The sequence below is a fragment of the Mus pahari genome, chromosome 8, assembly GCF_900095145.1.
Source record: "Mus pahari chromosome 8, PAHARI_EIJ_v1.1, whole genome shotgun sequence".
Lineage (NCBI taxonomy): Eukaryota > Metazoa > Chordata > Mammalia > Rodentia > Muridae > Mus > Mus pahari.
This window is the reverse complement of record NC_034597.1, coordinates 22412371-22435029: the sequence shown is the minus strand read 5'-3', so window position 1 is coordinate 22435029 and position 22659 is coordinate 22412371. Positions and strand designations below refer to the sequence as shown.

At 54.1% G+C, this 22659-nt stretch overlaps 3 protein-coding genes across 4 annotated transcripts in view; 2 read left to right on the top strand and 1 right to left on the bottom strand.

The window, feature by feature from the left end:
* The window catches only part of Stab1 (stabilin 1), a 30149-nt gene extending 21679 nt beyond the window's left edge, over nt 1-8470 (top strand). The window contains exons 43-69 of one of the 2 annotated variants that reach the window (XM_021203980.2): nt 178-251; nt 353-427; nt 660-782; nt 1098-1145; nt 1340-1417; nt 1522-1668; nt 2040-2180; nt 2270-2329; nt 3849-4025; nt 4097-4183; nt 4273-4422; nt 4525-4581; nt 4672-4870; nt 5355-5504; nt 5583-5687; nt 5837-5944; nt 6022-6215; nt 6303-6447; nt 6536-6669; nt 6754-6919; nt 7008-7117; nt 7208-7327; nt 7401-7550; nt 7631-7735; nt 7826-7972; nt 8074-8190; nt 8289-8470. In XM_021203980.2, coding sequence (XP_021059639.1) covers nt 178-251; nt 353-427; nt 660-782; nt 1098-1145; nt 1340-1417; nt 1522-1668; nt 2040-2180; nt 2270-2329; nt 3849-4025; nt 4097-4183; nt 4273-4422; nt 4525-4581; nt 4672-4870; nt 5355-5504; nt 5583-5687; nt 5837-5944; nt 6022-6215; nt 6303-6447; nt 6536-6669; nt 6754-6919; nt 7008-7117; nt 7208-7327; nt 7401-7550; nt 7631-7735; nt 7826-7972; nt 8074-8190; nt 8289-8345 — 3224 coding nt within the window. In that variant the 3' untranslated portion in view covers nt 8346-8470. The remainder of the gene's footprint in view (nt 1-177; nt 252-352; nt 428-659; nt 783-1097; nt 1146-1339; nt 1418-1521; nt 1669-2039; nt 2181-2269; nt 2330-3848; nt 4026-4096; nt 4184-4272; nt 4423-4524; nt 4582-4671; nt 4871-5354; nt 5505-5582; nt 5688-5836; nt 5945-6021; nt 6216-6302; nt 6448-6535; nt 6670-6753; nt 6920-7007; nt 7118-7207; nt 7328-7400; nt 7551-7630; nt 7736-7825; nt 7973-8073; nt 8191-8288) is intronic. The other variant, XM_029541455.1, reaches the window with a different exon arrangement.
* Nucleotides 8368-16401, bottom strand: Nt5dc2 (5'-nucleotidase domain containing 2). Its single transcript, XM_021203981.2, has 14 exons — nt 16067-16401; nt 12529-12713; nt 12347-12421; nt 12071-12126; nt 11870-11963; nt 11636-11764; nt 11468-11528; nt 11281-11383; nt 11079-11180; nt 10758-10839; nt 9244-9330; nt 8997-9137; nt 8795-8859; nt 8368-8711 (listed from the first exon to the last, which is right to left on the bottom strand). Exons 1-14 carry the CDS (start codon nt 16284-16286, stop codon nt 8450-8452), a joined length of 1662 nt encoding a protein of 553 aa, XP_021059640.1. The 5' UTR covers nt 16287-16401; the 3' UTR covers nt 8368-8449.
* Nucleotides 16402-18555: 2154 nt separating this feature from the next.
* On the top strand, nt 18556-22398 carry Smim4 (small integral membrane protein 4). The gene is made up of 2 exons (XM_021202989.2): nt 18556-18842; nt 22295-22398. The coding sequence occupies exons 1-2, from the start codon at nt 18692-18694 to the stop codon at nt 22375-22377; spliced, it is 234 nt and encodes a 77-aa protein (XP_021058648.1). The 5' UTR covers nt 18556-18691; the 3' UTR covers nt 22378-22398.
* Nucleotides 22399-22659: the final 261 nt, after the last annotated feature.

Genomic DNA, 22659 nt, shown 5'->3' with positions numbered 1-22659 from the left:
GTATGAGGGGAGGGTATTTTAGTGATCTGAGGCAGGCTAAGAAGGATTGAAGGTACAAAGGGTGTGTGGTGACATGGGGCCCAAATAGGAAGGAGGTGGGCACCTGGCGTTGAGGAGGGACAGATGAATGGCGGGGTCATCACGAGCTATTTCTCATCACGGTGTCTCTTCCCCTAGAAATAAACAGCTGTCTTGTCCACAATGGGGGCTGTCATGTTCATGCTGAGTGTATCCCCACAGGTCCCCAGCAGGTCAGTTGATGCCTGACACTGGGGCTTCCATTCAGAGCAGGTCTGGGGTGGCCCTTTTGTTTGGGGCTCTCTGCAACCACAGTGATCAGGATTTGTGACAGGTCTCCTGCAGCTGCCGTGAGGGCTACAGTGGCGATGGCATGCAGACTTGCAGGCTTCTGGACCCCTGTTCCCAGGTCAGGCCCTCACATCCTATCACGTCTGTCCAGGAAAGGGGACGGAGGGTAGGAAGAGTCCTCTTCGTCCCCAGAATGGCTCCAGGGCCTCCCTTACCCAAGCTCAAGTCCAGCCGGTAGAGACAAAGCTTTGAGTGTTGAGCAGGGACGTGAGGCATCTCCCCTAAGGCTGGTGATTCGGAGGTGGCAGGACACCACCACTGCCTTCTCTTCCTTCCTCTCTCACTCTCAGAACAATGGAGGCTGCAGTCCTTATGCTGTGTGCAAAAGCACGGGAGATGGCCAGAGGACGTGTTCCTGTGACGCAACACATACGGTGGGGGACGGCATCACCTGTCACGGGCGAGTTGGACTGGTAATATTCCCAAGCCTGACCCAGACTTGATTGTGGTTCCGCCTCATGAACCTGAACAGCAATCTTAGCTAAGACCCCATATTCAATTCTGATCCTTGACCATGACCCCATGACCCTGAAGCTGACCTTTAATTCTTCCTGGCCTAAAACTCACCTACATCACATGAAAACCATCCTGACCCTGGCTCAGAACCCTCCCTGGCTTTCCTTTCCTTGTCTCTGCCTTGGCCAGACCTTGGGTTGTTGGTGCTAGGACTGGCACCAACCCCTGAATGGGGGGTCGCCCAAAATCTGAGCTGACCCTCGATCCCCCAGGAGCTTCTACGGAACAAGTATGCCTCCTTCTTCAGCCTCCACCTCCTGGTGAGTATCCAGCCTGGGCCCCGAGACCTGCCGGGCAAGCTCCAACTGGCTCTGGGCCCCTATGATCCCATCTGGTTGAAGGGTTGGCTGGCCCGGTCTCTCTCAGGATTAAGTTTTTCCCAGAAGATCCTGAGAAGTTCCTGTTGGTTCCAGATCACCCCTCCTGTGCTCAAGTTGTTTTCCTGTCTCCGCAGGAATACAAGGAGCTCAAGGGTGACGGGCCTTTCACCGTCTTCGTGCCACATGCTGACTTAATAAGCAACATGTCACAGGTATACAGCCCTGGAAGCAGACCGGAGAGGGATGAATACTCTAGTCATGGCAGGGGCAGAGGTGACAATCGTCGGCTCCCACTGTCTTCATGACTCCATGCTAGGATGAGCTGGCTAGGATACGGGCCCATCGCCAGCTTGTGTTTCGCTACCACGTGGTTGGCTGCCAGAAGCTGTGGAGCCAAGAGATGCTGGACCAGGGCTATGTCACTACACTGTCTGGACACACCCTGCGTGTTAGTGAGAGGGAGGTGAGCTCTACACTGTTGGTCCTACTGCCCGGTTAGGATTCAGTCCCCGTGCCCTGTCTCCATTCCTTTAATACTCAGCCTAGATCTGAAATAAGAAGGAGGGAGATTAGTACTGGCCTGCCCCAACCTGGGACTCTCAAGGTAAGCTGGTACCAGCACCAAGTTCCCACAATGCCAAGCTTAGTATGGTGCCTTGTGTAGGCTTCTCAGTGAGATGGAAGCCCTACCACCTGTCTTGATTCTGCCCTTGACCAACTCACCTTCAACCTCAACGTGCAGGACTGGCTATCATCTCAGGCCCTGCTCTGTCCTTGGCACACCCCATAGCTTTAAGCACTCGACTGATCAATGCAACTGTGCGCCTCCCACAGGGCAGCATTTATCTCAATGATTTTGCTCGGGTGGTAAGCAGCGATCTCGAGGTGGTGAACGGTGTTCTGCACTTCATCGACAACGTCCTGCTGCCGCCAGATGTGCTACACTGGGAGTCTGGTGCTATCCCAATCCCTCGGGTATGGCTGGGCAAGAACCCGGGGCTGGGTGGCAGGCTGGGATCTCCTCTTCCCACCTGACCATGTGGCTTATGCGCACTCTTTCCCAGAGAAATGTCACTGCCGCTGCTGAAAGCTTCGGCTACAAGATCTTCAGCCGCCTGTTGACGGTACTGTTCTCATGACCGTGGGGCCTGCCAATGTGTGCAGTGTGCATGTGTGTATATGTGTGCAATGTGTGTGAGTGAGGGTTAATGCGTGTGTGCAACCATTATGTAGGCTTACGTCTTTCTGGGAACGAATATGCCTATGTAAATTTCCTTGTACAATGTAAGAGCCTCCCAATGTGGGCACACATGAAGAAGTATGCAACCAAGGTGTGTGGAAAGTTACCCCTGCACGGATACCCGTAAACAGTGGCTCCCCTGCCCACAATTTCAATTTTATATTCAATCATGTTGGCAAGATGTCTCCTTGGGTGAGCTTGCGGCCAAGCAGGAGAAAACCCACTCCTGCAGGGTCTCCCCGTGTGCAGGGGCAGGCGTGTTCCTTCCCCTGCATCTCATACACACAAACAAAAGCAGGTTAAGTATAAAAAGTATTAAACTGAAAAACACAGAAATAGCTCGGGTTTTTTAAATATTCAAAATTTGTATTTGTTTTTGTTGCAAATTATTTAAAATTTTTCATGGTACATGATACAGTGTTTTGTAAAGAGTTTTTTGTTTTTGTTTTTGTTTTATTTATTTTTTGGTTTCTCGAGACAGGGTTTCTCTGTGTAGCCCTGGCTGTCCTGGAACTCACTCTGTAGACCAGGCTGGCCTCGAACTCAGAAATCCTCCTGCCTCTGCCTCCTGAGTGCTGGGATTAAAGGCGTGCGCCACCAGCCCGGCCGTAAAGAATATTTTTAGGCAAACATTACCTGTGGGTATGTTCCCTGATCCCTTCCAACCCACCTCTGCCCCTCCTTTTTAATCCTGTGCTTCCCTTGTCAGTTTCATATTCACTTAAATCACATATACACATGACTTTATGATTCTATCCATAATCTAGAAACCACCAATGAGAGAAAAAACACACAATAGTTGTTTTTCTGAGACCTGTTTAATTCACTTAATGTTATTACCTGCAGTTACATCCATCTTTCTGAGAATATATAACACTCTTTATTTTGGAAAAAAATTACTTTATATGCATAGTGATTTTTATGATTTATTTTCATTTTATATTCATCGGTGTTTTGCCTGCATGTATGTCTGTGTCAGATTTCTTTGAACTGGAGTTACATAGGAGGAGGAAGGAATTATTTCAGAACTAAGGCAAATTTGTGTGCGCTGCCATGTGGGTGCTGGGAATTGAACCTGGGTCCTCTGGTAGAGGAGCCAGTGCTCTTAACCACTGAGCCATCTCTCCAGCCCTGTTGATCCCGTATTCGTATTGTTTCTAGTTTATAGATAATACTTTATCCCAGGTAAAAAGTATATGTATATTTCATATAAGTATGGTTCATACATACGGCTCACTGTAATTGAAGACCTCTGTGGGGCTCTTTGGACCTGCAGATGAGGGAGTGATTGTCCAGAATGTCTGCAGATAAGCATGGCTAGTTCTCAGTGCCTGGGTCTCTCGGGACCTCCTTTCTGTGGTCCAGTCTCATCTCCAGCTGTCACACTGTTGCTGAACCCACAGGTGGCTGGCCTCCTGCCCATGCTTCACGATGCATCCCATCGCCCCTTCACTATGCTGTGGCCCACAGATTCTGCCCTGCAAGCCCTGCCTCCTGATCGGAAGAACTGGCTCTACCACGAGGACCACCGTGACAAACTGGCAGCCATTTTGCGGGGTCATATGATTCGCAACATTGAGGTGGGTGCACACCTGAGCTTTGGTCCCTGTAGCCTACATACCCAACTCCAGTCACATCTCCATTTATTTAGGCCTTGGCGTCTGACCTACCCAACCTGGGCCAACTCCGAACCATGCACGGAAACACCATCTCTTTCTCTTGCGGTCTTACCCGGCCTGTGAGTCTAGGGAGAGGGCTTGGTTAAGGAAAGCAAGCAGGGAGGTTAGGGCCTGCAATACCCATGAACCCTGTATCTTCCCCCTTTAGGGTGAGCTCATAGTAGGTGAAGACGAAGCCCGCATTGTGCAACGGCACTTGATCTTTGAAGGTGGCCTGGCTTATGGCATTGACCAGCTGCTGGAGCCACCTGACCTTGGTGCCCGCTGTGATCGCTTTGAACCCCAGACACTCCAAATGGTGAGGGAGGCCACAGGCCACAGGTGCATGGCGGGGCCCAGCCCACCTGTCCCATCCTGTCCATCCACCTGACCCTGCAGTGTTGGCCTCCATCCCCTCCAGAAGACTTGCAGCATCTGTGGGCTGGAGCCGCCCTGTCCTCGGGGCTCACGGGAGCAGGTGAGGGGCAGGAGGCTGACTTGAGGGTTGGGGAAGAGGCAGAGCACCATCAATCAAGCTCAGGCTGTGGCCTGACTCCTTTTGACCCAGGGCAGCCCTGAGACCTGCTGGCGTCACTACTCCAAGTTCTGGACAACTCCACTGCACTCCATCCCAATGCGTGGAGCTTACTGGATACCGTCTAGTTTTTGGAACCGTAACCACATGGGGAGGGGCTGCCACCGCAACTGTGTCACCACCGTTTGGAAACCCAGCTGTTGCCCTGGTCACTATGGCATTAACTGCCACGGTAAGGATCCAGAGAGTTACAGACAACCTGACCAGTTTCTCTAGTTCCCAAGATGACCAAAGACAAAGCTCTAGTCATCACCCTTAAGATAGGATATTGGGGGCTGGAGAGATGGCTCAGAGGTTAAGAGCACTGGCTGCTCTTCCAGAGGACCCAAGCACCTACTGGGACCCTCTTCTGGCATGCAGGTTTACATGCAGATAGAGCAAAAAAAAAAAAAAAAAGGATATTGGGGTGCCATAGGGTGGGGGAATGCATAAGAAGTGGGGGGAGGTATACAGAAGATTTGTATCTGGTGTGGAATGCTGAAGGTTTGGGCATTCTCTGGGTTTGGTGTGGTCTCAGTGGTATGGGGACATGAGTGGACTGATACTCCTTGGAGAGCCTTGGCTGGCGCATGATAGGCACAGATGGCAGAGCCGGATGCAAGTGTGTGTGTTCTTATGAGAGTCTGGTCCCATTTCACATCTACACTATTCCCTAGCTTGCCCCGGTGGCCCCAGAAGCCCCTGCAGTGACCATGGCGTGTGCCTGGATGGCATACGCGGAAGTGGGCAGTGTAATTGCCACCCGGGTTTTGCTGGGACAGCCTGTGAACTCTGTGCCCCAGGTGCCTTTGGACCCCAGTGTCAAGGTAAGCTCTCTATTCCCTGTCCCATTCTATCCTGCCCCAGTTTCTTTGCCCCGTGTGTCACCTTGTCCTTCTCCCCAGCTTGCCGCTGTACCCAACATGGCCGTTGTGATGAAGGTCTCGGGGGCTCTGGCTCCTGCTTCTGCGATGAAGGCTGGACAGGGGCACGCTGTGAAGTGCAGCTGGGTGAGTAGCCCTTGAACCTGTGCCTGTGCAGCATATGTGTAGACACTATGTGTGTGTACATGCCCTGGCTGCACACTTGGGTGGAGGCCCCAAGGGTGGCTGGGAGACACAGCTACTGACCTGATCATATGGGATGGGTCCTGGGACAGAGTTGCAGCCTGTGTGCACCCCACCATGTGCACCCCAGGCCGTGTGCCGTCTGGGCAACAGCTGTGAGTGCAGCCTGGGCTACGAAGGGGATGGCCGTGTGTGCACAGGTAAGCCGTGACTGGCAGGTAGGATGCCCTGGACCCACCCTAGGACCTGGCTCAACCACTTCTTCCTTGCCCCCCAGTGGCAGACCTGTGCCAGAAGGGGCATGGTGGCTGCAGTAAGCATGCCAACTGCAGCCAGGTGGGGACAGTGGTCACCTGTACCTGCCTGCCTGACTATGAGGGTGACGGTTGGAGCTGCCGAGCTCGGGACCCCTGCTTGGATGGCCACCGTGGAGGTTGCAGCGAGCACGCTGACTGCCTCAACACCGGTCCGGTAAGCAGTGGGGGGGAGCCAAGCAGCCTGTGTGCAGAAGCCCCACCCTCCCAGCCTCTGTGAGACATCCACACTCTCTGCCCACAGAACACACGGCGCTGTGAATGCCACATAGGCTACGTGGGTGATGGGCTGCAGTGTCTAGAGGAGCTTGAACCCCCTGTGGACCGATGCTTGGGACAGTCATCACCTTGCCACCTAGACGCTTTGTGCACTGACCTACATTTCCAGGGTGTGCTTGCTAACCCTGCCCTGACCCCACTGCGTTATCCCCGGCTACTGTGGTATTTATTAATCACACAACCCCTTTCTTTCTGCAGAAAAACAGGCTGGTGTCTTTCACATCCAGGCCACCAGTGGCCCTTATGGTCTGACCTTCTCAGAGGCCACGGAAGCCTGTGAGGGCCAGGGAGCCGTCCTTGCTTCGCTCCCTCAACTCTCTGCCGCCCAGCAGGTGCTCAGGTCTCGGGGGTTAGGAGCTGAGCCTGCGGAAGCCCGCTGAGTTGGGCTTGGGTCTCAGCCTCTCCTGCCTTTACAGCTAGGTTTTCATGTCTGCTTTGTGGGCTGGTTGGCCAACGGCTCTGCTGCCCACCCTGTCGTCACCCCAGCGGCCGACTGTGGTAATAACCGTGTAGGTGTAATTAGCCTTGGCGTCCGTAAGAACCTCTCGGAGCGCTGGGATGCTTACTGTTACCGCGTGCAAGGTATGTCCCTCCCGCTGATCTCTGCCTACCCTTGGCCCCTGGACCCCTTAATAAGCCTCTGTGAACCACTGACCCGCCTTTCCTGCAGACGTGGCCTGCCAGTGTCGGGCCGGCTTCGTGGGTGACGGGATCAGCACGTGCAACGGGAAACTGCTTGATGTCTTGGCCGCCACCGCCAACTTCTCCACCTTCTACGGGGTGTGCAGGGGCCCAGCCTCAGAAGCGGAAATGCAAGTGGTTGGGATCCTTAGAGAGAGCTTACCCACAGCCCCATCTCCTCATCCCCAGATGCTGCTGGGCTATGCCAATGCCACCCAGAGAGGTCTTGAATTTATGGATTTCCTGGAGGATGAGCTCACCTACAAGACACTCTTCGTTCCTGTCAACGAAGGCTTTGAGGACAACATGGTAATGGCAGGGGCCTTGGGCAGTTTGCTTCTCTCCAGGCGGCCCAACCCAACAGGTCTTGCTCTGCTCATAGACGCTGAGTGGTCCAGATCTAGAACTCCACGCTTCTAACGCCACCTTTCTGAGTGTCAACGCCAGTCGGGGAACATTGCTTCCTGCCCACTCAGGTCTTAGCCTCTTCATAGGTGACACGGGCCGTGACAACACTTCTGGGGTTCCTCTGGTGAGTCTGCCTCAACTGAAACGCTACTGACTCAGCCCTCGCTTACCGGAACGCAGGGCCTGACTGCAGTTTCTCCATAGGCCCCGGGGGCAGTCGTGGTCAGCCACGTTATCGCATGGGACATCATGGCTTTTAACGGCATCATTCACGCTCTGGCCAGCCCCCTGCTCATGCCCCCCCAGACTGTGAGTATGGGGGAGGGGAAGACACGGCCTCAAGCGGGGAGGCAGGAGCGTCTCTGGCCCGGGTCCTCGACTTCGCCTTTCTCCTTACAGAGGGCGGTGCTGGGATCTGAGCCTCCCCCTGTGGCGTTAAGCTTGGGGGTTGTGGTGACTTCTGGAACACTGCTGGGGCTGGTAGCGGGAGCTCTCTACCTGCGTGCCCGAGGCAAGCCTCCAGGTTTCAGCTTCTCTGCCTTCCAGGTAAAGAGTGGTCGAGGAGGTAGGCGGGTGGCCCGTCCTTGTGTCTTGTTGGGGGGTGGGGTGGGGCGGGGCAGGCTTACTAGTCAATACTCCTCTTACAGGCAGAAGATAACGCAGATGATGACTTCTCCCCATGGCAAGAAGCGACCAGCCCAACCCTGGTTTCTGTCCCCAACCCTGTTTTTGGCAGCAGTGACATCTTTTGTGAACCCTTTGATGTGAGTGTGGGGTACGAAGTGTGCTGGCTGGCGGGGGTCAGTGAGGACTGGCCCTGGGCCTAGCCTTGCTTAGCTGCATCCTGCCTCCCTTTCTGCAGGATTCAGTCCTGGAGGAGGACTTCCCCGACACCCAGAGGGTCCTCAAGGTCAAATGACAAGCTGGAATGAAGCCGAGGCTCTGGGACGACACAGACCACTTTTATTGCCTATCAGGGTGGCTGAGGGGGCCAATGGTCTGTCCAGGACAATAAAAGTGCCCTTAGCGGATGTGGGCCATGTCACCAAGAAAGGGTGTCTTCATGCAGCCGGTGCACAGCTGGTCCATCCAGAGGGGTGCCTCGTGCTGCAGGGGTGTGCGGCGCGGGTAGAAGGTGAAGTCTACGCGGTAGTTGAGCAGGCAGCTGAGAGAGGCCATGTAGAGGTCGGAGAAGCGCACGAGGCGCCGGGAGAAGTAGGTAGGGTTGTGGAAGGTGCGGAAGATGCTCCCGAACTGAGCGTTGAACAGGGCCTTTGTGATGCATCTAGGGAGAGAAACGCGATGCATGCCAGTCAGTCTGCCAGCCAGCGTGCAGACTGAAGAGGCTGGGGCGGGCTCTCTGCTCACCTCAGTTCTTGCCGCTCCTTCATCCAGGTAGCCAGCACCTGCCGTGACTCTGCATCCTGATAGGTCTGGGGAGACACGGTGGGGGTGGGGTGGGGGGAGAGGTGGTGAGCACATACGGAGGAGCAGCGGAGGAGCAGCGGAGGAGCAGCCGCTGCACTGTGGCAGAGGCGGTTCTGATCCAGCAGCTTCCCCCTCCGCCCACCTGCATGCGCTCCAGCAGCCCAGTGAGAGCCTGCTGCCAGGTCAGCGAGTGCATGTACTGCTCCGTGTTGATGATGCGGATCTCGCGCTCCAGCTCAGGGATGATGGCTCCCGTGCGCCAGCCGTGCCGCAGCATGAGATCCTGGGGGGGGGGGTGTTGAAGGATGGGAGGTGGGCCTCAGCACCAGCTGCGAGGGCTCCCTTCCCTCCCTGGGTAAAAGTCCACAGAGCCGAGCCGAGCCCCTCACCGCCAGGTCACTGTAAAGGTGGTCACCGAAGTAGAGCACACGCGGCCCTCGCCATTCCGTCAGACGAAGAAAATCAAACAGGTTTCCCTGGGGAGCAGAGTGGGGACACTGCTGAGCCAACTGTGCTCCGGAATGGCGGTGGGAGCCAGGCTTTGTCCTTCACCAGTCCTCCCAACTCTCCCGAGGCAGCTCGAGCCAGCCGGATGCTGGGCTGCCCTTTCCCGTGGCCTCTCTGCTCTGTGGCCCTTAAGCTTCCCCCTTCCAATAGGAAGGGGGTGGGGTCTCGCCTGCGGCAGAAACACCTCTTGTAAGGGTGGACTGGCCCAAGGGCTGCTTACAGTGGCCTTTCACCTTCCCAGGCAAGGGCTTTAGTCCCTGTCTGTGAGAAACAAACCCTAGGGAGGACCCCAGACCCTGCAGCAAAGGGACCTTAAGTTCCCATAAATCTCTACCCAAGGGACCCTGCGGGACAACTTGTAGAGATTACTGGCAGGCCATGTGTTCTTCCTGCTCCAAAGCCAGGAAAAGATGAAAATGTGGAGGCACAGACATAACTGAGGAAGCTTGGGCATGGGTGGGGGTGGGGCAGAGGGGGTCAGAGTTTGGAAGGACAGCAGCTACCAGAGGCGCCACACTCCAGGGTGGGGATGAGCACTCAGCGAGCCTCACAGAGATGGGAACTGGTGCTGCGGGCGGGCAGCGGGCGGGCAGCGGGCGGGCGGGCGTGGAAGAACTGAACTGAGAAGCAAGGGTATCAGCTGAAGAGAAGACAGATGAGAGGGGGCAGCAGAAAGGCTTTGGGGGACATGGCCCCTAGGTCAAACATCTCAAGGGGCAGCTGAGGAGGGGGGGAAGAAAGATAAAGACATAGGGAAAGGGAACTGAGAACCAAATGGGACCTAATACACAGTGTCGGGCCTGAGAGCCGTCAAGGAAGAAGTCACCTCCCCCCAAAGAGGGCCGCCACAGTTGGATGCTAAGATGAGGGCATTGCCCTCAGAGCTGTGGGCTCGAGATCAGGGCGCAGCAGTGTGGGATGCTGAGCAGGACAGGAGTGGCAATGTGCCTGTCAGCTGACCTGTGGCATCTCCGGTGCCCCAAATCTGGCCTCTCTTCCTAGCTACACAGAAAATGTGTGTGTATGTGTGTGCCTCAATTCATAAACTGTCTCGACAGGCCCACCGCAGGGTTTCAGCCAGGTTGGTTTTGCCTGTAGCAGCATTCAGTGACAACTGTTCATGGTATAAAGGACACTAGAGGAAAGCAGGACCTAGGAGATGAGGCCAGGGCTCCTAGGCCACTGTGCAGGCACGTGACCAAAAGGCCACGCTATCGCTTAGTATCAGTATATCCCCTGCTATCTAGCTTCCTTCCTAACAGACCTGCCCTGGTGCCATGGGCTCTAGCCACACAGTGCCCTGGTGCCGTGGGCTCTAGTCCCATTGTGCAAGCCTGGTCAAGGCTGGGAGGCGTCCCTGTCCAGTCCAGGGCTGACCACCAGGCACCGTCCTTACCTGCCGATAGATCTTGCCCTTCTCTAGGCGAGTGATACGGTCCCAGTGGAGGGAGCCCTTCTCGTCAAGCTTGCGAAAAGGCCTGCGTGAAGAGCAAAGGACCCGATTTGCAGTCGGAGACAGAGCCAGGCTAGGTAACTCCCTCCTTATCCCTGGAAAGGCCCATCCGCTCAACTAGGACCCTGACCAGCAAGGGGGTATCTTTATCTAAGCACACAGAGTACTTAGTCAAGGCCCCCTGGGTTTTGTGCCCGTGTCTTTTCCTTGGCGTGGTGCCCCCATCTTCCTCCCACAAGCCCATATGCCCTGCTACATCCATACTTGCGCCGGTCAGTGAAAAAGTTGGGTTTGTCTGCCTGGACAATGACCACGTCGAAGAGTTGGCGCCAGTCGGGACCTACCATGTGCCGCATACCTTTGTCCCTGTGTGGAGGTGGCACTGGCTATAGGAGGTCTGGGAGCAGCACTGTGCTGACCAACTCCCAGCTCCCTGCATATCCTCCTAGCGTGGGCCCAGACTCACACAAAGCTGAAGGGACTGTTGGTAATGAGGAACAGCTGCTTCCCGTGGGCCACCAGGCGGCTCAGCACGGCAAAAGTCTCATCTCCCCTCAGGATGTACTTCTCTGAAAGGGAAGACGGGTGTGCAAGGGCCAGGTCTGTGACCTCTGCTCAGGCAGGCCACGGTAACGGCTACTGTCCACCCTTACCCATGTCTTGCTCAATCCACTGGTACATGAGGCCCTTCACGTGAACATCCCGGATAGCGTCCTGGAGGGGACAAGGGGATGGATGGTGGGGATATGCTAGAGAGGAAGGCCTACCGTGTCGCAGACAGACGTCGTCTCATCTAAGGGACAGTCCCCACATCCTCTCACCGTCACATCCTTGTAGAGGTGTACTTGGTCAAACTCCAGGCCGTGGCCCAGAAAGTAGTCCACCACACAGGACAGCAGAGCCATCTCTGGGAGTGAGAAGATGTCCATGAACTGCTTGATAGACGGGCCCTGGGGAGGGAGTCAACTCTCAGCCACCATGCCAACGACTAGAGACCGGGAGATCAAAATCCCTGGTCTGGGTGCTTCGGGCAACGGCAAGGTGGTGCGGGTTACCTTGCCATAGAAGCCACTCATCTGGTACAGTGGGATGTGCTGGGTGCCCCCGTACAGGTCGATCACTTCGTCATCCGGCACAGGCTGGAGGCCCCTGAGTTGGGAGTGAGTCAAGGGACAGGTGCCCGCAGCCCAAGCCCAAGCCCAAGCAGTGGTATAGCATAGGGACAAGGGCAGGATTAGGGTGGACCCAGCACTAACCTGTAGGCCGTTCCCAGTTGTACATAATGAAACGCGTCAATTTTCATCAGAAGGCTCTGGGGGGGGGGGACAGGGCCAATGGTGAGGGAGGTGTCTCCCTGAACCAGCATCTCCTGGTACCTCCCAACCCTCAGCAACAAAAACTCCACCAGATGCTAGTAGGGGGGGAAGCTACAACTGAAGTGGGGTTGGTCTGATGAGGAGAGATGGAGGTTGAAGAGGCTGGCCCTGTTCCCATCTAGTCAGGAGGGGGTCAGTCAGTGCCTAGCCACTCACCTTCTGAATGTCGTAGTGCAGGCCACGGATGGCAAAGCTGGGGTCATAGTCATACTTCCGAATCCCCTCAGGATACTGTTGGGCAAAAAGCCAGTAGCAGTGCCAGCCCCCAGCCCAGGATACCAGGGAAACGCCAGGACTCAGTCTGGGGCAGAGGTCACACTCCATCCTGTTGGTCTCACCTTGTAGTGCTCTATCAAGATGTCCCGGGCAGCATTGAAGATCTCAGGGTGCAGCGCATCTGCATACTGGGCCAGCGTGTAGTCGTAGTCAAAGCCATAGACTTCGACGTCACTCAGGCTGATCTCATTGTTGGCATAAATAGCTGCGGGGTTTAGCAGGCTGCAGACCTCGGGGGGCAGAAGGTCTACAGGGAAGGAGAACCAAGAAGGCAGGACCATCACCATTGTCTCAGTTATGGCAAATGGCCCAAGTGCTTGTGGCTACCTGCCCCCATGCGCCCCACAAGACATCTTAGCCATTGTAGTAGAGACCAGAGAAGGAACCGGCCAAGGTTAGGCAGAATTGGCAACGGGCTAGCCTGCTTCCTCTGGGGACTGGGTCAGAGTCTCAGGCCTCCCCTTTCTGTTAATCACCTGCAGTGCACCATGGATTCTGGACCCGGGTCTCTCCCAGGCTGGTTACTAAGTCCTACCAGACATGGGCATGTGGGACCCCTGGCAGCAGTCCTCAGAAGTCATACCCACGCTCAAACCCCGTCCGCTGGCCTCACCACTTCCTTGAGGTCATCTGCCGAGGGCAGCGACATGTGGGGACTGAGGACTCCTCCCATAGGGTACTTGCTCTCTTCTGACCCGACTGGAGGCCGAGGCCATGAATGCTGCTTTTCCACTTTACCAAGGGCTGGGGATGAGGCCCAGGAACATTACAGGGGCAGAGAACCCATGGGGCTGCCAACTTGGCACACCTGCCATAGCCCGGGAGAGTAAGGCCCCTCTAATCGGATTTCAACTGCTTGCCAGACCACATAATGACATTCCCGGGTTTCAGCCAGGGAACATTGCTAATTACCACAGTCGGGACGGAAGATGTCGGGGGTTTTGGGGACACAAGCCAGCTCTCTTCTAGTGATCGTCACAAAAGCTTCAAAAAGATTCACAGAGGGAAGCTAAGCCCTGTACTATGCCAAGAAGGTTCTGGGGCCCTAGGCCCGTCTGCTTTGTCTTCCCATCTGGAGAGTGGGTAAAGTGGACGGAGAAGGAGGACATGATGTGATGGGGAGGTGAGTCAGGCAGGGTCAGGTCCTCCCTTGCACGTCTGTGAATTCAAGAACGTTTAACTTAGCCCCGGGCTAAGGGAATAAAGTCGGAACCAACCTACTTCGTGCCGTATTTCTGCTCTGAACCTATGCAATATGCAGGGTCAGACGTGCCTGAGCGAGAAGCCATGCCCTGGGTTACTTCTAGAGCAGAAGAAAGGGAAGAGGCAGGAGGAGGCACTTGATGTCCAAGTCTCCAGGGAAGCTGTCAGCCACACGAATCCTGATCACAAAGCAAAACTCTCTGGCTCCACAGCACGTCTAGCGGCTGCTGCTCTGTGCAGACACCTCCTCTACGTGCTGGGCTGTTGCCTCAGAGGCCCCTCTGGAACACAGGGCTCCGCCCCCATTTCCTTTAGTGTCAAGTACAGGGTGTAGGTGCGGGAACAGGTGTGGCTGGTTCCTCTGGTGGCCTCAGCCAGCTAGTACAGAGCAGCTCTTCTGAAGATTCCCAAGTGTGGATCTTCACAGGAATGTATGTGCTCTCTCTAAAGAACAGCCTCAGAGACACCCCTTCCTCTCTGTCACCAGGACCCTGGGCCTCAGCCACCCACATAGCTGAATAGTTCCACCTCCACTCCTGGATGTCAACTTTGTTTACGAGTTGCCTGTGTCCAGAGTACCCCTGGGTCAGGAAGCACAGGCATGGCCTTTGTGGGTCCAAGCAGAGTTCTGACTACGTCTTGCCTCTGCTTTTAAGGGTCTTCTCAGGGGGATATAAACCCTCCTGGGAACAAGTAGGATGGGCAAGAAGCCCACAGTGCCTGCTTACTTACCCCATTTCTGGACCAAGGAAATCATAGCTTTGGGGCGTGGGGTAAGTCATGACCAGAGGCGGTCTGCGGTTTATGATTTTACTCTCAAGCCCCTGACCTCCTCTCTTCGGGTTCTACGGCTCTGGTAGTTACCACTTGTGAGTCTTAAAACTCATCTCCTTCCCTCCTCCAATCCCATGAAGAAGTCACACTGCCACCTCCGGTGCCCAGAAAAGAACTAAGCTTGGCAAAGGTACCCAATCAAACCCCCCCAGTACCCAGCACCTAATGAGATGCACATTCAGACCACTCCGCCTGCTTTCATCACTCTTCTTTGCCTAGCCTTCTCGTCCCATGAGGCCAGGCAGTTTAGGTGACGGCCCTTCTCCACTGCTCTCTGAAGGGCTACTAGCCCTGGCCCTAAAACCTAGCCTGAGGGGGGCGGGCGTCAGGGGTCAGAGGCATGAAGCTAGCTCACCCTGGCATGGCAGTGGAAGTGACCCTGCACACAAGAACTCACAGAGCGTGTAAGGGGCTGAAGATAAGGAAGAGGCCAGAAGGGTGTTCTCAGTGGCGCCTCCCACCCCCAAACCTCCAAGGTAGGCTCCTCAGGCCACTCAGAGGGACTATTCTAGGTGCAGAACATTGACTTCTTAAATAATCCTGGTCACCCTGCAATAGTCCCAATCCTTAAGAGCAACGATTCTGGAGAGGTCTCAAGTAATCTGACTGCAGCAGGGTGTCAAGAGGTGAACTCTGGCCAGCGTCCAGCTCTCCTCACAGCTGGAGTGGAAACCCTAGTCCAGTCACAGCTGGAACCTCCCTGTCAGGGCTACTCTGTCTTATCAGACAATGCAAGCCACATCACCCCCTGGGGCTTCCTGCAGAAGCTCCCCAGGCTCCTGCTTGGTCTCGTTCTTTCTGAGTCATCAACGCAATTCTGGGACAGAGCACTGAGGGTCTTCAGAGGGTGTGAAGCCGAGGGTCACCCTGCTGGGCAGTGATAGGGGCCACAGCCCAGACCACATCTATCGGAGGCAGAGGCAGGGCCCCACCAGACCCACCCAGACCAATGGACAGAGGTTCGGCGCTCAGATCTCCAGCCGCATCAGCCCATTCCAAGGGAATGATTAGGAGAGGGTTAAGTGCCTTGTGCAGTTCTAGCTGAGGCTACAGCAACTCCCGCGGGGTTGCAGGGGGGCTACAGTAACTTTTCTGTTCCTCCGAGTGTTTAGAGTGCAGTAGACCGCCAGAGGCAAGCCAAGAGGTGCCTGCAATGTCCGGCTGGTGTCACCTTACGTCGTGCCATCTGTGAGCACGGCTCAGTCTTTGTCCACACACTGCAACTAAGGGCCAGAGGAGAACGAGGGGTTCTACCGCTACAGCCCGCAGATTGGACCCAGGAGCAAGACCAGAGGGGCCGCGTGCGCAGCGACCGCTCCAGGCATTCCAAGCTCCTGCGGCCAGAAAACAAAAAAGCCCCACTCGCCCCAGGAGTAGCGTTGTCCTGCAGAGGCACCCCCTAACAACCCGATGGAGCCTTTTCTAAACGCCATTTGGACCTCAAGTTTTGGGACCCCGGAGAGCCCCCACCAAGCGTCCTTCACCCCGGACGGTGCCCTGGCCGTCTGTTGGGCACCGTTCGTCTGACGACCTACGGCTCACTGCCCACCCGGCGTCACCCACCGTGCACCAGCCTCCGCATGTCCTGGTAACGAGCCCATAAGTGCGCGCTGAGGTCCGCGCCGTCTGCGGGCGCCGAGCGCGGGGTGCTGGGGCAGTGGGCTCCGGGACCCGGCGGGCCGCAGCCAGGGCAGGAGGGTGAGGACGAGGCGGCCCGCGGTCCGCCGTGGCCTCTGCACAGCAGCCAGCGCCTAGCTGTCGCCCGCAGTCCCGCACCCGCCATGCCCCCTGCGCGCTACCCCGGCCGCCCTCCGCCCGTCCGCTGGCCCGCCTGCCCGCCGCCCTCCGACTGCCCGCCCGCCACCGTGGCCGCGTGCTTCTCAAGGCGGCCGGCCAATGGGGGAGGCGCGCGGAGCCCATCCGGCCAATGGACGCACCACTCGGCCCAGGGGGCGGGAGGTCTCCGGGACGGGGCGGAGCGGGCTCCGACCCCCGCCTCCTTGTCCCCATCTCGACTCAGGGGCTCTGCGCCCCCCGTTGGTCATCTCGGTGGCGATGGCGGTACCTTTCCTCCCTTGAGCGGAAAGTCGCAGAGCTTAAAAGCCCCCGGTCTCCGCTAGGTCCTAGACGGCCCGAGGAGCAAGAGTGCTCGAGTGTACGGCTCTTCCTTTGCCCAAGGGTCTTTTTGCCCCTCCCCTGCGCTTCTGTCCTATTCTTTCCAGACCAGTTTTCGGGGCCTCGTGCCCCTGCCCCAGTTTCTGACTGACTGCACGTTCCACTGGAGCCGAGGTCGCTAAGACAAGAGCTCTACTTGCTTTCAGTACCAGTCCCAAGCTGGCGAAGACCACTTGGCCTGATGGGCAGCTGACGTCTGCTGAGGCAGCATTTTCTTTGTATTGCCTGGTACCCAACCCAGGTGATCGACGAACAGCCTATCTACTGGGCGTACACTTCTGGCTGTAGGCCAGGATCACAGCAGCCACCAGGTTTGGGCGGCTGTAAATGGATGGGCCAGCCGGTGCAGGCCCCCAGTTGAATTGCCCTGTTTTTTTTGTTTTGTTTTGTTTTTCAAGCGCCGTCTAAATGAAATTCTTTTCATTCCATCCGCTTCTGTTTTCTTAGCTTGCAGGTGTATACCAGGAAAGGCTGGGCCCAACGTGCATTGTTGGTGGTGAGCTGCCCAACTGAGCACACGTGGCTGTTGGGTTTAAGGTTGTGTGTAATGTGTACATTTGTAGTTTGCCTGTACCTAGGCTGAGGATACGGTGTGTCACCTTCTGGTTTGGGTACTGGTAGTCATGGATGCTGAAGGGTGGGCTCATGGGTGGACCCTTGTAGTTCCATTGACCTAGGTGGGCTGTGAAGACCTGACCACATGTGAATTCCTTCCAAGTGGATGCACACTTAACAAGTTTCGGTCCTCAGATCCAAGAGAAATGGCACCAAGTGCCAGGGGTTCGCTGTGTGTGGCTTCTCCAGTAGGTACCTCCAGGAGGTGGTGCAAGGCAGGCTGCACTTAGTCAGCTGTTTATGACCCCCTCTTTCTCTGCCTTCATGGTTCGCTCACTGCCTCTACTCCTTCCCCAATAAACCCCTTTCATACCAGATTTGTTGTATGGCATAATTTCTCAGGGGCATACCTTGGCATGGGCCCACCAGGCCTCCTTGCTGCATTCGTTATATTTCATAACACCCACAATCTGTCATTTAATTTTTTTTTTTTTTTTCAAGAAAGGGTTTCTCTGTGTAGCCTTGGCAGTCCTGGAACTCACTCTGTAGACCAGGCTGGCCTCGAACTCAAAGATCCTCTTGCCTCTGCCTCCCAAGTGCTGCGATTAAAGGCGTGCGCCACAACTGCCGGGGCCATTTAATTCTTTTAGATTGTCAATTCTCACAGCATCATAGAAAGGCACATTTTATAAGGGTGCCGATAGGGTTGTGGTTTGACAGCAAAGTCACTCTTTATCTTGATGTCCTTCTGCAACTATTGGTTGTGAGGCATAAAAAACACTACAAGTTACCAGAATAACGGTAATTTCCCACTTATCATAGGTTTATATTATTTTAGCATGTTTGTTATAGACAGTTATACTTTTTGTTGTGATGATAAAGTTCAGTTTTCGAAAATGCATATCGAATTTTGTTTGTTTTAGAAGCCAAGTCCAATCAGTCACATCCCAGAAATAAAAGGAAGGAGTGTCACGAAACTGCATTTTAGCTGATTTCCTTCACAAAGGGTCGTCACCTGGGTCAGGGTATTACAAAAAAAGATGGCGATGGCAGAGTAGGGGGCGCGGCAGTAAACTCTTGAGCTTCAGCAGCTGAGAGCAGGTCGAGGGCGGGGCCGCCACGCCACGTTGGAGACCCCGCCCCCCGAAGGTTCACCGTCTCCGAATCTAGGCGCGTGCGCAGGCTTCTTCAGATCGGCTCAGCCGCACAGAGCACGCGCGCCCAAACAGGACTCTGATTGGAGAGTCTGAGAGTCCCGCCACATTCTGATTGGCGGAGCCGACCAGGCTCTGGGTCTGTCGGCTTCCGCGACCTAACTCCTGCGGCCGGGCTGTGGCGCTGCAGTCGAGTCTTGGTGCTCAGTCCACGGGACTCCGCGGACACGCGGGGGTACTTGTACTGCCTCCGGGAACACCAGGCTGCCTGGTTCCGACCGTACCCCACTGGGAGGCCTCGGTCATGTTCTTCAGGGCCCAGGTGAGGCGAGCTCTTCAGCGAGTGCCCGGCAAGCAGCGATTCGGCATCTACAGATTCCTGCCCTTCTTTTTTGTCCTGGGAGGAGCGATGGAGTGGATCATGATTAAAGTGCGCGTGGGCCAGGAGACCTTCTGTAAGTGAGGGTGCAGCAGCCTCAGTTTCTCCCGTGGGTATGCGATCCATTCAGTTGCAGAGCTCTTTTCACGTTAGGCGTTGGGAACAACAGTGTTTTGACAGTTCTCGTGCAGCGAGGCTGGAGGCCCTTAGGGCTCTTGTATTTTGTTCACATTGGCATCCAGCCCTCCTCCTCTCCCGGCATTTGGAGAGGGCACGTGCCTCTAGTCAGGCTGTACAGTTTTTTGTAGCCTGTCCTTGGCCCTGCTGGTGACTTTGGGCCTAAGGAACAGGATTACTCGCATGTGGAAGAGGGACCAATCCTGAGGGAAATTCAGAGATATAGCTCAGAAATTCAGGTTAAGTCCCTTGCCCTTTGAGAGGTTTAGCCAAACTCATGAAGTTATCCCGGCTGTCCTAGCTAATTACTACTGGTCACTCGCTGTCCTTAGGCTATGTCTTTGGCCCAGAACTGTGAAAACAATGTCTGGCATTTCTGAGAACTGCCCCTGGAACTGCCAGTTCCTTTCAGGCCCTCTCACAACCTTTGGGCCCTTTGTCTGCCTCTCATGTAACTACCATTTGAGAATTTTTAGGTTGTTCTTTCAAAGCCTCTCTTTCTCTTTCTTTCTTTCTTTCTTTCTTTCTTTCTTTCTTTCTTTCTTTCTTTCTTTCTTTCTTTCTTTTTCTTTGTTTCTTTTTCTTTCTTTCTTTTTCAAGATTTGAGTACACTATAGTTGTCTTCAGACACACCAGAAGAGTGTCGGAACCCATTACAGATGGTTGTGAGCCACCATGTGGTTGCTGGGAATTAAACTCAGGACCTTTGGAAGAGCAGTCAGAGCTCCTAACCACTGAGCCATCTCTCCAGCCCCTGATTTCTCTTTCTATACTTTGATACAGAGCCCGACTATGCTGGCCTTGAATCTTCAAAACTTAGAGTCATCCTCTGGGTTTACAGGCATGGGCCTCCACTTAATGTTTAATAACTATGAGACTATCTAGCGAAGAAGGCAAGTTTCAGAAGAGCTCATGGTGTAGTTTGGTGGGAGAATAATTGCCTCACATGGTCCCAAGCTCCATTTTAACCCCCTACCCCCACCGTTAAGCATGCCATGAGGGTTGTGAGTAGTCTAAGAATCCTAGATGGGCACTTCATTGGATCAGATGGTGTGGGGAAGGCCTTTGGGGAAAGCATTTAGCCTATTGATTTTGATAGAGACATAGGCACTGTGTGGTTGGCCAGACTGGAGATGATGGCCTAGTCTAGCAAAGGAATGCCAAGAAGTGGGTAGACCTGAGACAGCTTAGAGGTGGTGCTGATAAGTCTGGTAATTGAGATGGGGCATGGGAGTTTCTCAAGGAACAGAAGGGTAGGGCGGGTACTTCCACTGAAGATGCAGAACATAGGCAGGGGGCTGGAGAGATGGCTCAGCAGTTAGGAGAACTAACTGCTCTTCTAGAGGTCCTGAGTTCAATTCCCAACAACCCATGGTGGCTCATAACCATCTGTAATGGGATCTGATGCCCTCTTCTAGTGTGTGTACTCATATAAATAGTACTAAATGTTATATGTAAGTACACTGTAGCTGTCTTCAGATGCACCAAAAGAGCCCCCATCTTTTTATTTTTTATTTTTATTTTTTTAAAAGGAACATGGGCAGGGTGATCCTGGGTGCAAGGTAGGACATGATGAAATTCAAGTTCAGGAGGACAGTTTGGGCCAGGCATCTAGGTTTACAGGCCAGTCAGCTAAACTGTAATGGAAACATCAGCATGTTTAAGGTGACTTAAGAGTGGTCAGAAGGAACACCAGGAAGGTTATTCTTAAAGACAGGTGTCTTAGGGTTTTACTGCTGTAAACAATCATTATCAAGGCAAGTCTTATAAAGGACATTTAATTGGGCTGGCTTACAGGTTCAGAGGTTCAGTTCATTATCAAGGTGAGAACATGACAGCATCCAGGCAGGCATGGTGCAGGGGAAGCTGAGAGTTTTACATCTTCACCTGAAGGCTGCTAGTAGAAGACTGACTTCCAGGCAGCTAGGGTGAGTGTCTTAAGCCCACATCTACAGTGACTCACCTACTCCAACAAGGCCACGAATCCTAATAGGGCCACTCTCTGAGCCAAGCACATACAAACCATCACAAGAGATGAGGAAAAGTGACTGTGAACCGGGAGGTAACCACTTGCCTTAGGAGAGACTGAAGGATATGCAAATGCTGATGAGAAAGGCGGGGTTGGAGCTGGGGCTGTTGCTCACTTGGTACAGCACTTGTTTCAGCATGCAGGAATTCTTGGATTCAGTCTGCTGAGAAAAAGTGTGTGTGGGTGGGGGTAGGCTGTGGGGGACTGGGAGACTCCACCTTCACAAGCCCCAGTGCCCGCAGGGATCAACCATAAAAATTAAGAGTTCTTTACAGTGGCCTTTCTCTATGAAGGAAGGGAGTGTTGTCATTCAGGGCTGAGGAAACTCTTGCTGCCATGTTAATAGAGCCAGTTAGAGTTGCCTCGGGCAGCATGGGTTGAGAAGTGAGGCAGTTGGAGCAAGAGGGGGGCCAAGGAGTTAAGGTAGTGAATGAATAGAGTGTGAAGTAACTTCTTCAGCTGGTTTGGCAGGAAGAGAGGGAAGAGAAAAGCCAAAGGGCCAGAGGAAGGGAGTGAACTCCAAGGCCAGGAAAGCCAGGACTGGAAAAGCAATTGTCATCAGAGCAGCATTCTTCCTAACTGGAGACATAAGGGAGCCCAAGGGGTTGGCACTTCACCCCCAAGACTGTGGGTGGCAAAAAAGGCACAGAAACCATCACAGGCAAGAAACCCGAGCTGGCAGCCAGTGGTAAAATCCCTGAGAGGATGACCATCAAATGAACCCTGAAAGAAGAGGGTTTGGTTTTTTTAAAGGAAGGAAGATGTTCTCTTTTATACATGAGGGCAGAAAATGAGTAGTTTGGAAGGACAGCTGCTGAGAACAAGGAACATGACTTCTCTCCTTACTCAGGTTTTGGGTTTAGGAAAGGGAGCAGCAGAGAGCCTGGGGCAAAGGAAATCTTTGAGAACAGAAAGATACCAGAACATGATTCTGGGACACAGGTCTCTCCTGAAGACATCGATGTTTACCCTGTCGTTATCTCAGACTCAACGTAAAGCTTTCTCACTGTTAGTGTCAGTGTGGAAGATGGCACTTGGGGCCTTCCCTATGCTAGGCAAGCACTCTGCCACTGATCCCCAGTCTCTATTTTTAAATTCCTCAGTTTCAGGGCTGGTGAGATGGCTCAGCAGTTAAGTGCACTGGATCCAGGTTGAATTCCCAGGACCCACATGGCAGCTCACAACTGTCTGTAACTCCAGCTCCAGGGGGTCCCACACCCACCCACCTACCCACAGTCAAAATAACAATGCATATAACATAAAAATATTTTTTAAAAAACCCTGTTTCTTAAAAATCTAAGCAACACTTTTGTTTGATACAGATGATGTCTACCGTAGAAAAGCTTCAGAAAGACAGTATCAGAGAAGGCTGGAAGATACATCAGAAACCAATCTTCATAAATAATAAAGTAAATATGAATTTTCAGTGTTGATTTCAGCCATTTTGTGTTTTTATAAGTCTCACTCTTCCCTGGGCTGGCCTTAAACTCAAGGAAATCCCTGCCTCTGCTTCCTTAGCTCCATTAAGATCATACTCTTTCAAGGGACTCCCAGGACCCATGCGACAGCTGACAAACATTTCTACCTCCCAACAGCATCTTCTGACCTTTGTGGACACTCAACACATACGGTGTACATATATACATGCTGGCAAAACACCCACATGCATTCATTCTTTTCTGAATAC

Coding starts and splice junctions, on each gene's coding strand:
- Nt5dc2 (XM_021203981.2), bottom strand. CDS start 16,286: ATGGCGGGTGCGGGACTGCGGGCGACAGCTAGGCGCTGGCTGCTGTGC. Junction 12,127..12,346: donor TGCACTACGACATTCAGAAG/GTGAGTGGCTAG, acceptor CCCCCCCCCCAG/AGCCTTCTGATGAAAATTGA. Junction 9,331..10,757: donor AGGGCAAGATCTATCGGCAG/GTAAGGACGGTG, acceptor TCTGCTCCCCAG/GGAAACCTGTTTGATTTTCT.
- Smim4 (XM_021202989.2), top strand. CDS start 18,692: ATGTTCTTCAGGGCCCAGGTGAGGCGAGCTCTTCAGCGAGTGCCCGGC. Junction 18,843..22,294: donor CGTGGGCCAGGAGACCTTCT/GTAAGTGAGGGT, acceptor TGTTTGATACAG/ATGATGTCTACCGTAGAAAA.